We start from the raw sequence: 13,872 nt of genomic DNA, 5'->3' as shown, positions 1-13,872 counted from the left end.
TTTATTCCCTGAAGAATGTATGTACTTGCACATCACCAGACCTTTACTCCTGCTGTACTCTTGCTCAGGAAGCCTCTATTTTCCACTCCCTGCAATGAGATTCCCACACTTCCCTGGAAACTCAAATCCAGTGTTTGCTCTAAGTCTTCTAGTTGGTCACTCTGATCTCTATTATTGGATTTACAACAATCATCATTTACATATGTACAGGGCCTCAATTAAAAACCACTGTCATCAGGATTTTATTTATCCCTCACCACTCACTGCGTGGCCTCATAGATGAAACCAGTCAGAGCGGTTGTGGGTGTTCGGGGTCATTTATTCATCAAGCCCCACTCTGCTCCTGCGGAGACAGTGGCAGGATCCCAGCTTGCCAGATCCGGGAGCCCCGGGTCACTAGAGGGCTTAATGTTCACTGGCCGCGGCGTACTAATGGCGTCATGCTTTAGGTCTGGCTAGGTACCTGGCAGGCTGCCCTTCTCCCTTCCGGATCAGTCTCCACTGGGGGTCTTCTTCTGGATGGGTTTGAACCTTTGCGCATGCTCCAAATTCTCCAGTGTCCTACACGTCGTACCTGATGTCTTAGGCCCTGGCAACAGTGGAGTAGCCACTCACAGCCCCGCCCCCACCTCATGAGGAAATTTGTCCCTCTGCGCGATCCGGCTCTCCAAGATCGTTGCTAGGCGCCGACGTCCGCTTCTTCTCATCGGATTGGATCTCGCTCAAAGATGAGGCGTGGTTTTGCCGTGGCGCGCATGCGTGCGACAAAGGATGGAGGAGTCGGAACCCGAGCGGAAGGTGGGAACGAGGCTGGGGCCCACGCGGGTGGGGAGCGGGAGTGAAGGTGGGGGCGATGCGGAGTTCGGGTCTAATTCGCTTGTATCTGTAGCGCGCCCGCCCGGACGACGCGACCGCAGGAGGAAGCCGCTCCGAGGATGAGGATGAGGACGATGAGGATTACGTGCCCTATGTGCCGCTGCGACAGCGCCGACAACTTCTGGTGAGGGATCAGGGTCGGAGGAGGAATGGGGGCGTGACCACCGGGTTTCATTGGGATTGGAGGAGGCGCTGGTCTTCCCCAAGTTCTGAGAACTAAGTTTCTGTACTCGCGAGCGTAGCCCCGAGGCAAAGGAAGGACTGGCGACCAGGCCTGAGGAGTAAGGCAGTCTGCGCCTCCAGGCACAGGTCCCACACTCAAAAGCCCGGATCCTGATGCAGTCTCCCCGGGGACCATGCTACCCTCGCCCCGAGACAGACAGACAGACACACACACACACACACACACACACACACACACACCACTTTGGACTTGACTCTGAGAGACACTGGTGGAACCACAGCTCCAGAAACTGCTGCAGCGAAGACGCAAGGGAGCTGCAGAGGAAGAGCAGCAGGACAGCAGCAGTGAGCCCCGAGGAGATGAGGACGACATCCCTTTGGGCCCTCAGTCCAACGTCAGCCTCCTGGATCAGCATCAGCACCTCAAAGAGAAGGCTGAAGGTGGATTGGGCAACACTGCCTGGACAGGGAGGAGGTACAAACGAAGCTTAGTGCCTTATTTTGGTGTCTCACATCTTCGGGTTCTTTTCTCAGCCCGCAAGGAATCTGCCAAGGAGAAGCAACTGAAGGAAGAAGAGAAGATTCTGGAGAGTGTGGCTGAAGGCCGAGGTAGGGTTGTAGCTAGGACAATAAGGAGGTGGATTGAATCATCTCCCCGCATCCCGAGGCATTTAATATCTCATAGGATCTGGCCTCTGGGAAACAGGAGCCAGCCCTGAGTTATGTTTGTTTTCTCAGCCTTGATGTCAGTGAAGGAGATGGCCAAGGGCATTACATATGATGACCCAATCAAAACCAGGTATGTCTTTCCAGACTGTTCAGTTGCTCTTACTTAGGATGGTGTGTGGCTGAGACTAGCAGTGACACCCCAAGCCCAGCTGTTCCAAGGCCTCTGTTGAACCCTACCACCCACCCACAGTTGGACACCACCCCGTTACGTCCTGAGCATGTCTGAAGAGCGGCATGAACGAGTTCGGAAGAAGTACCACATCCTGGTGGAGGGAGATGGTATCCCACCACCCATCAAGAGCTTTAAGGAAATGAAGTTTCCTGCAGGTATCTGGGAACAGAGAGGAAATGCTACATTTTTCTAATCGAGTCTTGGTGAGGTGTGCCTTAGCCTCCACTGAGTTCAGCATTGTCAGTGTTGAGTCCAGACAATAAGAATGGAGAGATTTAAAAAGGGATATCCTTAGACTTATTTTTCAACTGTCCTAACTGTACATGTTCTCTGTCTTCTGTAACAGAGTTTCACTGGGAAACTGCTATTGGGTTTAGATAGCTGTGGGTGTGAATACTGGCTCCAGCAAGCCCGTTGGCATTGGACAAGTCTCTCTTCCTTTCTCTCCCTGAGCCTGTTTCATCACTTGCAGCTTGTGGGGTAGTGCTGATCTTACAGACTCTAGGACTCTGATAAAGCACTTGCTGTTTCCCACAGCCATCCTGCGAGGCCTAAAGAAAAAAGGCATTCTCCACCCAACACCTATTCAGATCCAAGGTATCCCTACCATGTGAGTATGGACCATGGACTTGGGGTCCCTGAGGAAAGCAGTGACAGGGAGAAGCAATAACCAAGTGTCTGACTGGAGAAGTAGTTGCTGTTTCCTGCTGGACCTGGCCCTCAGGCTATCTTCTCCTACAGTCTTTCGGGCCGGGACATGATTGGCATTGCCTTCACGGGGTCAGGCAAGACGTTGGTGTTCACACTGCCCGTCATCATGTTCTGTCTGGAACAAGAGAAGCGGTTGCCTTTCTCTAAGCGTGAGGGGCCCTATGGACTCATCATCTGCCCCTCGGTAAGATGGGCTGGACTGGAGGGCAGGGTAGAGACTGGGATCACCTGGTGCCAGCTTTATCTTTGTGCCTACAGCGGGAACTGGCCCGGCAAACCCATGGCATCCTGGAATATTACTGCCGCCTGCTGCAGGAGGACAGCTCACCTCTCCTGCGCTGTGCTCTCTGCATTGGGGGCATGTCTGTCAAAGAGCAGATGGAAACCATCCGACAGTACGTACAGGCACCCCTGCCCCACACCCTTCCACAAAGTCCCCAGAGAAGCTTAATTTAGCCATTTTGCAGATCCTCACAGAAGTCTCCTGTTGGGGCCCAACTCTTAAGGACCCTAAAGTCTTATGGGGAGGTGGATTGAGGTGAGACAGAGACATATGGCCAGGTACTGTGGGAACACAGCAAATGGAATGGCCTAGGCATCTTGAAGGTAGGAGGTTAGAGAAAGCTCTGCAGGAATGGTGATATTTGAATTTTGAAGAGAGGCAGTTCAAGCAGAAAACACAGAAGTAGGGATCAGGGGTGTCCAGAAAAGTCAGGGTTGTTCATTGCAGTCAACCAAGGAAGCTGGGGCACTAGATCAAGGATAGATCAGAGTGGCATGCCCTTTCCACACAGTTCAGACCGCATAGATGTTGCCAGATGCCATGGACCAAGCTTTGGGGTCACTGATGGGCCAGACCCCATTCCTATTTCTGAGGCATTTTCAGTCTTGGGGAAGATGCAGGCGCAGAAAAGATGAAGTCAGTACTGGGAAAGTGAGCCAAGCAAGGCCTCCAAGGGGGCTGCAGGAGCCTGGGGTAAAGCCTCTGCAGGGTTTCAGTGTAGCTTTCCTGGGGCTAGGAGAGTGACCTGAGAAAAGAAGGAAGGTGTCTCAGGCCAAGGGCTGGCAAGAAAGCTGTAAGCCCTTTATTTTATTTTTATATGGTGCTGAGGATCGAACCCAGTGCCTCGCGTGTACTAGGCAAGCGCTCCACCACTGAGCCACAACCCCAGCCCCTGCAGGCCCATCTTATATGCCATATGTATAGGGCAGAATATGGAGAGTAACAAGGAGAGGACAGGGGAGGAGAGTCAGGAGAGAAATCCTAGAGCAGAACAGAGGCAGGATGCCATCTCTTGGTAGGTGATAGGCAAGTAGCCCCAACCTCAGGGTCTCTCCTTGGTTCTCAGTGGTGTACATATGATGGTGGCCACCCCTGGACGCCTCATGGATTTACTACAGAAGAAGATGGTCAGCCTAGACATCTGTCGCTACCTGGCCCTGGATGAGGCTGACCGCATGATTGACATGGGTTTTGAGGGCGACATCCGCACCATCTTTTCCTACTTCAAGGTGCCTCTCCCGACCTTTCCAGGGATTCCTGAACTGCCCCCCGCCCCATGCATACCACATTCAATTATGGAGGGCCCTGAGCCTCTGCACTGCCCCATCCTCTGCTCCTACTTCAAGGGGGCTATGTCTCAGCTGCTTAGTATCCCCAGAACCTATCCCCTACACATCTTGGCCCATCCCCACCAGCCCTGCATGCTTCAGCCCCAGCCTCCACCCTTCCTCAGGGCCAGCGGCAGACTCTACTCTTCAGTGCTACCATGCCAAAGAAGATTCAGAACTTTGCCAAGAGTGCCCTGGTAAAGCCTGTTACCATCAATGTGGGGCGTGCTGGGGCCGCCAGCCTGGATGTCATTCAGGTGAGCCAGCATTCTTGGTGAACAGTCTCTCACCTGTGAGGACTGCATCTGGTGAAACTGATTGGAAAAAGGGGTTCACTTCATGTTAATTGGAACCCCTTGCTCTTAGGGGTTCTGGCTCTTGGTGGCAAGAGGCATCTGGTTATCTCCTGGCTCAGATTAGAAACCCAGCCTTCTGTGGCAGGGACGTGGCCAGTGACCCTAACCTTGAGATCACCTGACCTGGCCTCTTTCTGGCAGGAGGTGGAATACGTGAAGGAAGAGGCCAAGATGGTATACCTGCTTGAGTGCCTGCAGAAGACCCCCCCTCCTGTGAGTGCAGCCAGTCCAGGCTAGTGCCAGAGTCCCAGGACAAGGAAGAGGGTAGTAGGGACTGCATGCTGGGGTAAAGTTGGAGGAACACCCTGTGACTAGAGTTGGCCTTCCTGCGTAGGTGCTCATCTTTGCAGAGAAGAAGGCCGATGTGGACGCCATCCATGAGTATCTGCTGCTCAAGGGGGTTGAGGCTGTTGCCATCCATGGGGGCAAAGGTCAGGACAGTGCATGCATTAGCGTGAACCCTGATGCTATAGCAACCCTTCACCTATCCCTTCCCCTGCCTGACCTGCCTGCTTCCAAAACTCCCACCGTAACTCTGATAGCTGCTGCCTGACCCTCCCTAGACCAGGAGGAACGGACCAAAGCCATTGAGGCATTCCGGGAGGGCAAGAAGGATGTCCTGGTGGCCACAGATGTGGCCTCCAAAGGCCTGGACTTCCCTGCTATCCAGCACGTCATCAATTACGACATGCCTGAGGAAATCGAGAACTATGGTGGGGAACTTCAGGGACCAGGGGTGTGGGGTAGACAGAAGGACCAGGCCAGGTCCCCGCCCTGGTGCAGTGAGCTAGAGGCTCTGTCCTTCTCTTTTCAGTGCACCGAATCGGCCGCACAGGGCGCTCAGGAAACACAGGCATTGCTACGACCTTCATTAACAAGGCCTGTGGTGAGTCAGAGAGCCAACTCATCTGTCCCCCAGGTCCTCCACCTGTGGCTTCCCAGGTTCTGACTGTGGGACCCAGGGTAGGGCTTGATGGTTCTTCTTTCCCCCTAGATGAGTCAGTGCTGATGGATCTCAAGGCCCTGCTGCTAGAAGCCAAGCAGAAGGTGCCACCTGTACTACAAGTGCTGCACCCTGGGGACGAGTCCATGCTGGACATTGGAGGTGAATGCTGAGCAGGCGCAAGTTCTCTGGGGTTGGGGGCAGAATACCACAAAACAAATCCATACTAGATATTGGTGGACTAGGGGGACCTAACTGGGAGAGGGGAAAAGGTCCAGGGCCTGGATTCTGACCCTGTGATTTTGCTAACCCTGCCCCATCCCTCCAGGAGAACGTGGTTGTGCCTTCTGTGGGGGCCTGGGCCATCGGATCACTGACTGCCCCAAACTTGAGGCCATGCAGACCAAACAGGTCAGCAACATTGGCCGCAAGGACTACCTGGCCCACAGCTCCATGGACTTCTGAGCCGTCTGTCTTCCCTTCTTATCTCCAAGAGGCCTCAGTTCCAGGACTCAGCCACCCTGTGTGCACACAGACACCAGCCCCGTGGACAAGAAGCCAGCATCTTGGCCCAGCTGGCCTGGGCTGTTCCTTGTACCCCAGCCACCCCAAAATTACTATTTTTGTTCTTCCCTTCAGCTGTCATTAAAGCACAAGCCCCCTCTCTCAGCCCCAGCCCTGCCTCTGTGTCTCTGCCGTCAGCCCTCCGAATCCTGGACAGGCCTCGCCTTCCAGCCTCCAGCAGCCCTCCTACTCCCCCTCCCAGCACCTACCCTCATGTTGGCTATGGAAGGAAATGCCAGTCAGTGTCCCTCCTGGGTGCTCAGAGGTGTGGGGACTATGAATCACAGGGGGGCCAAGGGGAAACAGCTGAGCCTCTGGTCCCCCTGGCTGGCTGGCTTAACTGTCAGCCTCTCTCTTCCTGTCAATTTATGTTGCTCTGGGGGCTTCTGGAACCCCTTGGCAGGCTGCTTCCTGCCTTTGCCCGTGCCTGCCTGTGTGTATTCCCTGTCAGAAACACTCAGTTCCATTCACCGAGAAGGCAGCAGATACCACAGGACTGCCAATCAGGCCACAAGCACCCTACGGGGGCTGCAAGAACCCAGACAAGCCTGGCAGAAACCTGCCTGGAAAGCCCACAGGAAGGCAGGAGATTCATATGCAAGTAAAGGTCGGTCTCCATCATAAGACTGCCAGCAGATCAATGAGGATTTTAATATCTAGCAAGAGGAGGGCGGAGGAACAGTACAGCAGTAGCTGTGTATTGCACAGTTCCTCTGCCAGGAACTTCGTGAGCAAGGCCACATGCTTATCCCAGGAGGACGGTTCTTGCTCAACCCTGTTTGTTGCTTTGTGTGTGGCCTCCAACAAGTTACTTAATATTTTTGAGCCTTGATTTCATAATTTTTGAAATTGCGATGAGAATGCAAAGGATGTGGTGTTTGAGGCTCCTAAAGCTCAGGGCTATCTGGACTACAGTGGGCACAGAACCAGGTACTAGAAGGCCCTAGAAGATCTATTCTGGCCAAATGTGACCCCCAAAGAGCATTCTTCAGTTTGGTTACAGCATTCTTTCTGGAGGTTGCTTTGAATGACATGGGACTGTCCCTAGAATTCTGATGCACACACAACCCCAATACTAGTCTCCAGCAAGGCAAGGCAAGAATAAAAAGCCAGGCACCTGACAGGAAGCAAAGCTTTAAAAGAGCATGTGACCTCCCTGGGGAGCCCACTGGGGGCCTACCACCACACTCACATGGTTAGGGCCCATTAGGGGTGTGGATCCCATGAGGACTGGCTGCCTAATAGGAGGACTGCTGTGCTCTCAAGACTAGTGACCAGGCAAGGCCGCCAAGAGGAGGAGGCAGCCTATTGCCCCAAGCAGCACAGTGGTGAGGGGTTCCCTGGAGGGGTTGTTCTGTGGGGAAATGAGGCTCAGGGGAAGTGAAGGCCAGAACACAGAAGCCCCTGAGTGCTGGGGAAGAGGAAAAGCAGAGTTGGTGTGGGTTGGTGGAGAGTCAGATGGGCCCAGGTGAAGCAAGGGCTATGAAGATGGGGAGCCAATGAAAATTAGAAATATTCCAGACAGAAGTAGAGAGGACAGGGTGAGACAGTCTCAGGCAAACCTAATGGTACAAACCAGGACTTGGTGGAGGGCCAGGAGTTCACCAGTCTGGTGAGAAGAAGGTCCCAGGCTAGGAGCAGACTGTGCAGCACCGGGTCCCAAGCTGCACAGCTGGCCCGATGGGGGAAGCATTGGAGCTCATGACTCAGGGCAGCCAGGCTGTGGTCAGTTGCTCATATCCAGCTGACCCAGATGCCAGCATAGGGGTCACTTGCTCTCAGGTGGCCTGAGGCTCTCGAAGGCAGACATAGACACTTTGAGCTGGCCAGAACCCCTAAGAAGAAGAATGTACTGCCCCTCAATCCCTTAACTGAGGACGACTCCCCTCCCCCTCGCCGCAGCTGCCTCTCTGGACCAAGGGAGGGGGAAGTGGCCAGAAGGGGAAGTGTGAGGAGTTCCCCTCCAGCCTTTCACCAGTCTCCTCAGGTCTTCGGAACAGAAGGCCTCGGGCCCAATCGTGGCCATGGAGCCCGTGGAGACTCCCGTCAAGGATGGCATTCTCTACCAGCAGCACGTCAAGTTTGGCAAGGTGGGGACCCCTGGCTGCCAGATTGCTGCCCAGGACTAGCGGTAGGCAGAGAAAGGGGCCTCTGCCCCAGCCCTGGATAACCCACCTGGACCTGGGAAAACTGGGAAGGGAGTCAGGATGGGAGATGGAACAGAATTTCTTTTTCTTGCAGCATTAGGAATTGAGCTCAGAGGCATTCTGCCACTGAACTACACCCCTAGCCCTTTTTTATTTTATTTTTATTTTGAGATAGGGTCTCACTAAGTTTCAGAGGCTGGCCTCAGATTAACTATCCTCCTGCCTCAGCCTCCTGAGTCGCTGGGATTACAGACATACCGTATGGTATGCGGCTGGAACCCAGGAATTGGGGAGCAGAATAAAGTCCTGTTGTCTGCCTGAGAAGGTTGAGGCTGAACAGGCTTTTGAAACCCTGTCTTATTTTAGAGATGGAGTCACCAAGATGAGGGAAGGGTCTAAGAATCAAAACCTTTAGGCAAAGCAGAGCCAAGCAGCCTTCTGACCCATCTAATAGTGAACTGTTACCCATGGAAAGGGCCAGGGGCTGAGCTGAAGGAGCCCCTGGAGGTAGAGCCACGCCCTACAGTCAGGGCTGGGCCCCAGCTCTTCCGTGGGCCTGGCCCTGTACCCCACAACTCAGCTGCAGCTGCTGCTCAGGCAGATAAGTAGTCTGTTTCCTTTGTTAGAAGTTATTTGCATGTTTCCTTCCTAGCCATCATGAGGCTCAGGCCTCCCAGCTTCACCCCAATGTCTTTTTTCTCTTTCTTTGTGTGTATATGTGAGGGTGGGGGGGGCGACAGGTGGGCAACCAACATAACAGCAGTGTGCCCAAGACACTAGATACTCTACAGACGTAGTCCAGTAGAAGACCAGCCTCACATTCTCACAGCCTCTTGAGAGACGAGGACACTGGGGCTATGGAGGTCACAGGAAAGGGCATGGTGGATTTGAACCCAGGGCTGACTGAACCCAAATACAGACTTTCCCCCGTGCCTGGCCCAGCCCTGGCAAGATCTCCTTCCCTAGCACCTGAAGACTTGTGGGAGGGAGAGGCGAGACTGGGTAGACAGGAGCAGTTGCTGAGTAGCTTGTGCTTAGCCAAGTGGTAGGAAGAATCTGCCACCTAAGAGTCTCTTCCCCAACCCTCTCTCCCACAGAAGTCCTGGCGGAAAGTGTGGGCTCTGCTGTATGCAGGAGGCCCATCAGGCGTGGCTCGGCTAGAGAGCTGGGACATTCGGGATGGTGGCTTGGGGCCAGCAGGGGACAGATCTTCAGGGCCTGGCAGGAGGGGGGAGCGGAGGATCATCCGCTTGGCTGACTGTGTGTCTGTGCTGCCGGCTGATGGTGAGAGTTGTCCCCGGGACACTGGTGCTTTCCTGCTCACTACTACCGAACGAAGCCACCTGCTGGCTGCACAGCACCGCCAGTCCTGGATGAACCCCATCTGCCAGCTGGCCTTCCCGGTGAGTACAGGATGGGTGCGGGGGGGGGGGGGGGCAGTCCAAAGCCCAGCTGGTGGGGAACCACATCACCCTGTGCTTGCTTATCTCCTTTCTCAGTTTACATCCTGTCACTCGATAAGCATTGCCAAGCAACTGCAAGGCTGGGAAACAGCCCAGAAACCCATAGAAGGAATCTCAGATGTCCGTGCCGGTTTAAAGAAAGTGAAACTCTGGGATGGAACTGGAATAAATGGAGGAACTTTAGGCAGAATGGTCAAGGAAGGCCTCTCTGAAGAGACAGTGGGCCTGATTCTTCAATAACAAATAAAAGCCCACCAGGCAAAGGCCGGAGGAAAGGCCAGGCAAATACAGTAACATGAGGAGTGTCGTGAATGAGGGGGCAGTATGGGCAAAGGTCCACGGGCAAGAAAAAGTGGTGTGTTCACCACAAAAGGGACAGAGAGAAGACTGGTGTGGCTGAAGGTAGAGATCAGGAGGAGCGCAGGAGGTAGAGAGGTCGGAAAGCTCACTGGGAGCCAGCTGAAGCCACTTTGGGCTACCTGTGGGATTTGGGATTTGTGTCTGAATCAGAGAAGCCTTTGGAGGGTTTAAGCCAGACACTGATGTTTGTAAAGATTAGCTTTTTCAACCGATCTTGATGGACCAGAACAAAATGTCTGGTGATTCCTCAAAAAGTTAGTCATGATGCCAGGCAGAGTGACACATGCAGGAGGCTAAAGGATCTCAAGTTCAAGGCCAGCCTCAGCAACTTACACCCTAAGCAACTTAGCAAGATAATCTCAAAATAAAAAATAAAAAGGACTGGAGATGTGGCTCAGTGGTTAAGCACCCCTGAGTTCAATTCCTGGTACCAAAAAAAAAAGTCAGTCATGAAGTTATCATATGACACAGCAACTCTACTGCTCAATATATATCCAAGAGAACTGAAACAGCTATTCAAACAAAATGTACACATGGATGTTCTTGTCAGTATTATTCACAGTTGCCAAAAACAACCCAAATGGCCATTCCCTGATGAATGAATAAACAAAACATGTTCTATCCATATAATGGAATATTATCTAGCCATAAAAAATGAAGCTCTGATAACATGCTACAACAGGAATGAGAATTGAACACATTAAAGAAGCCAGACACAAAGACCACATATTGTATGATTCCATTTACACGAGAGGTCTAGACTAGGCCAATCTATGGGACAGAAAGTAGATTGGTGGTTTCCAGGAATTATGAAAGAGAGAAATGGGGAGTGACTGCTAATGAGTAAAGGGTTTCCATTTGGGGTGATGAAAAAGTTCTGGAATTAGGTAGTGGTGATGGCTGCACAATCTTGTAAATATAATAAAAACCACTGCATTCTGTGCTTTAAAATAGCTAAAATGGGAATTTTATATTCCATGTATTTTGTTACATTTTTACCTTTTTTAAAGGAACAGGATTAAACAGACAAGTGAGGAAGCAGTTGCATTTGACCCTAGCCATTCTCCCATGGGCCAAAGTGGTCATGGTGGAGGTGCCAAGAATCAAAAAGAACATGAGGACCTGCTAAAGAACTAGATGTGGGATGAGGGATAGGAAGGGTCAACAGCCACTGGTTGGTTCACTCTTATGTGCTGCCCCTGAGGCTCTTACCCGTCACTGCTCCAAGCTATTAGAGACACCTACAAGCCAATCAAATCCAAGGCCAAGCTCAGGGGCTATGGGGTCATCCTCTTGTTTGCACAGTGATTTATAGCTGTTAGACACCTGTAAGCACAGCTCCCCCTTCCCCAGCTCAGCACCCTCAAGAGAGAGCCCAGTGGGGACTGCCACCCTATCATACAGGTAGGGAAATAGCCTCAGAGGGGTATCTAGAGTCAGGCAGTTTATCAAGGGCACAACTGGGACTATCACCTGGGGCCCCAGATGCCCTTGCTTGTAGCAAAATCCAGGGGTGTGGACCCCTTGGGAGGGGTGGGGAAGAGAAGCAGGTAGACTCTAACCTCTGACTTGAGCCCACTCCCCAGGGCACAGGGGAGTGCTCCTCAGGACCAGGAGAAGCTGAGTCGCCCAAGAGGGGCCTCGTCCCCATGGAGGAAAATTCCATCTACTCTTCCTGGCAGGGAGGTGAGTCACGGGAGGCCCTGGGGCAACCTCAGCCCCTCCCACCCAGGATCTTTGGGGGACTGACAGGGTACCCTCTTGCCTGCCTACAGCGAGTGAGTTTCCAGTGGTGGTGCAGAGGACTGAGGCTGCTGTCCGCTGCCAGCTAAAGGGACCCTACCTCCTGGTGCTGGGCCAAGACACCATCCAGTTGAGGGGAACTGCCAGCCCCCAGGTCCTCTACAGCTGGCCCTACCACTTCCTGCGCAAGTTTGGCTCTGACAAGGTGAGGTGCTGGGTGGCTTCCCCACTTCCGCAGGTCCCTACAGGGAAGGGCTAGAGGCTGACCCCTCAGCCCCTGACCCCTACCCATGTCCCTGTGTCTAGGGTGTGTTCTCCTTTGAGGCTGGCCGCCGCTGTGACTCAGGCGAGGGCCTCTTTGCCTTTAGCAGCCCACGTGCCCCTGACATGTGTGGGTCTGTGGCTGCTGCCATCGCCCGCCAACGGGAACTGCTGCCAGAACGGGCTGTGGCCAGGCCTTGCCCCCTGCCTCGCGCCACCTCCCTTCCCTCCTTGGACCCCCCTGGGGAGCTTCAGGAGGTGTCACCAGGGGCTGATCTGCCCACCTGCAGAAGGGCACCTGTGGTCGATCCTGGGCCCCAAAGCCTACCGTTACTACTGGGCCCTGCGCCTGAGGAGCCGGTGTCCGATCTCTATGCCTCTGTGTGCAAGCGTGCCAGTGGACCCCCAGCCACCATCGAACACCTCTACGAGAACGTGTGCCTGCTGGAGGCCAGTCCTGGACTGCCCAATGGGGGCCCTGAGCTCCAAGAGAGCCTTTCTGGCGGCCACAGCCCCGTAGCCAGCCCCATCTATCACAATAGCGAGGACCTGAGCTGGTCCGGCCCCACCCATGACAGCAACCTTGAGGCTCAGTACCGGCGACTGCTAGAGCTGGAGCTTGATGAGGCAGGTGGCACCAGCCGCTCCGGCAGTCAGGCAGGCTTCAAGGCCAAGCTGGTGACACTGCTGGGTCGAGAGCGGAGGAAGGGTCCTACTCACTGTGACTGACCCTGAAGACCTGGGCAGGATAGAGGTGCTCCTGGGACAGGAGGGTGGGCAAACTCCTGTCTACTCTGGCTTGCAGGAGCAAAGTAGGCAGCCTGGGAAGGATTCACACCCTGCCCTGTGTGTCCCCCAGTGTACAGTGTACAGATTAACCAATAAAGTGCCAGCTACCCCTCAGTTTTGCCTGTGGCCCACGCTCCATACCACCTCACTTCAGCCCCTGGCAGTGGCACTTGAGGGTCCCCATGAACATAAAAACCCTCACATTCATTGCACCAAACACCAATGTCCTGTCCTCCAGGGACACAAATGTCCTAGACCTGACTTCAGCTACCAGTGGGCTCAAATCCACTGAAGCAAATGGATGTGATGGCAATAGTTTGGGTTCCATTTGTGCAGTAGGAATGACATGAACAGTCAGGTGGAGGGAGACAGGAAGCTTGTTGAAGAGGGAGGTGCCCTCTGCCTTGAACTGGAGGGGCAGGCAGGGCCCACCAGGTGGATAGTGAGCCCAGGCCTTCCAAGCTGAGAACAGATATGCATGGGCCTGAGATGATGAGGAAGATGTGGACACAGAGGTACTTTGGGTGCCCTGTGGTGAGCTGGGTCTCATTATCAGGGGAGGGACATGGTCAGACTCAATGTGGAGACTGCATTTGAGGGGGCAAAATTGGAGACCAAGATGCCCAAGCTGGGAAGGAGGGAGTGGGGTTCGGAGGATAGTAAGGAGCAGATAGAAGGGATTTCAATGATGTATACACCCAAACACTTGTTCCCCGCAGCAACAATATACAGATACTTCTGGGGGACTTCAGGCCTCAGTTTGCTCACTGTAAAGGATCAAGACTAAATTAGGGGCTAGGTTTGTAGCTCAATGGTAAAGCACTTACCTAGCACGTGTGAGGCACTGGGTTTGATCCTTAGCACCACATAAAAATAAATTTATAAAGGTATGTGTCCATCCATAACTAAAAATAATTCTATAAAAAAGATTAAAATACATGTGGGCCAGGGTATGGTTCAGTGG

The 13,872-nt window shown here is 53.5% G+C and overlaps 2 protein-coding genes across 2 annotated transcripts; both read left to right on the top strand.

Annotated features, from left to right (window-relative positions):
- Nucleotides 1–741: 741 nt before the first annotated feature.
- Nucleotides 742–6,250, top strand: Ddx41 (DEAD-box helicase 41). The gene is made up of 17 exons (XM_027941100.3): nucleotides 742–798; nucleotides 890–1,000; nucleotides 1,341–1,500; nucleotides 1,594–1,668; nucleotides 1,798–1,858; nucleotides 1,979–2,115; nucleotides 2,498–2,570; nucleotides 2,702–2,855; nucleotides 2,930–3,066; nucleotides 4,021–4,183; nucleotides 4,408–4,539; nucleotides 4,780–4,851; nucleotides 4,973–5,069; nucleotides 5,202–5,351; nucleotides 5,453–5,524; nucleotides 5,633–5,743; nucleotides 5,910–6,250. The coding sequence occupies exons 1-17, from the start codon at nucleotides 772–774 to the stop codon at nucleotides 6,044–6,046; spliced, it is 1,869 nt and encodes a 622-aa protein (XP_027796901.2). The 5' UTR covers nucleotides 742–771; the 3' UTR covers nucleotides 6,047–6,250.
- Nucleotides 6,251–8,102: 1,852 nt separating this feature from the next.
- Nucleotides 8,103–13,022, top strand: Dok3 (docking protein 3). The gene is made up of 5 exons (XM_027941101.3): nucleotides 8,103–8,235; nucleotides 9,390–9,695; nucleotides 11,702–11,801; nucleotides 11,891–12,063; nucleotides 12,165–13,022. The coding sequence occupies exons 1-5, from the start codon at nucleotides 8,170–8,172 to the stop codon at nucleotides 12,846–12,848; spliced, it is 1,329 nt and encodes a 442-aa protein (XP_027796902.1). The 5' UTR covers nucleotides 8,103–8,169; the 3' UTR covers nucleotides 12,849–13,022.
- Nucleotides 13,023–13,872: the final 850 nt, after the last annotated feature.

The sequence above is a fragment of the Marmota flaviventris genome, chromosome 5 (genome assembly GCF_047511675.1).
Source record: "Marmota flaviventris isolate mMarFla1 chromosome 5, mMarFla1.hap1, whole genome shotgun sequence".
In the NCBI taxonomy this organism is placed as follows: domain Eukaryota; kingdom Metazoa; phylum Chordata; class Mammalia; order Rodentia; family Sciuridae; genus Marmota; species Marmota flaviventris.
The sequence above is the reverse complement of the archived record's forward strand: the minus strand, read 5'-3'. Positions and strand labels throughout refer to the sequence as shown.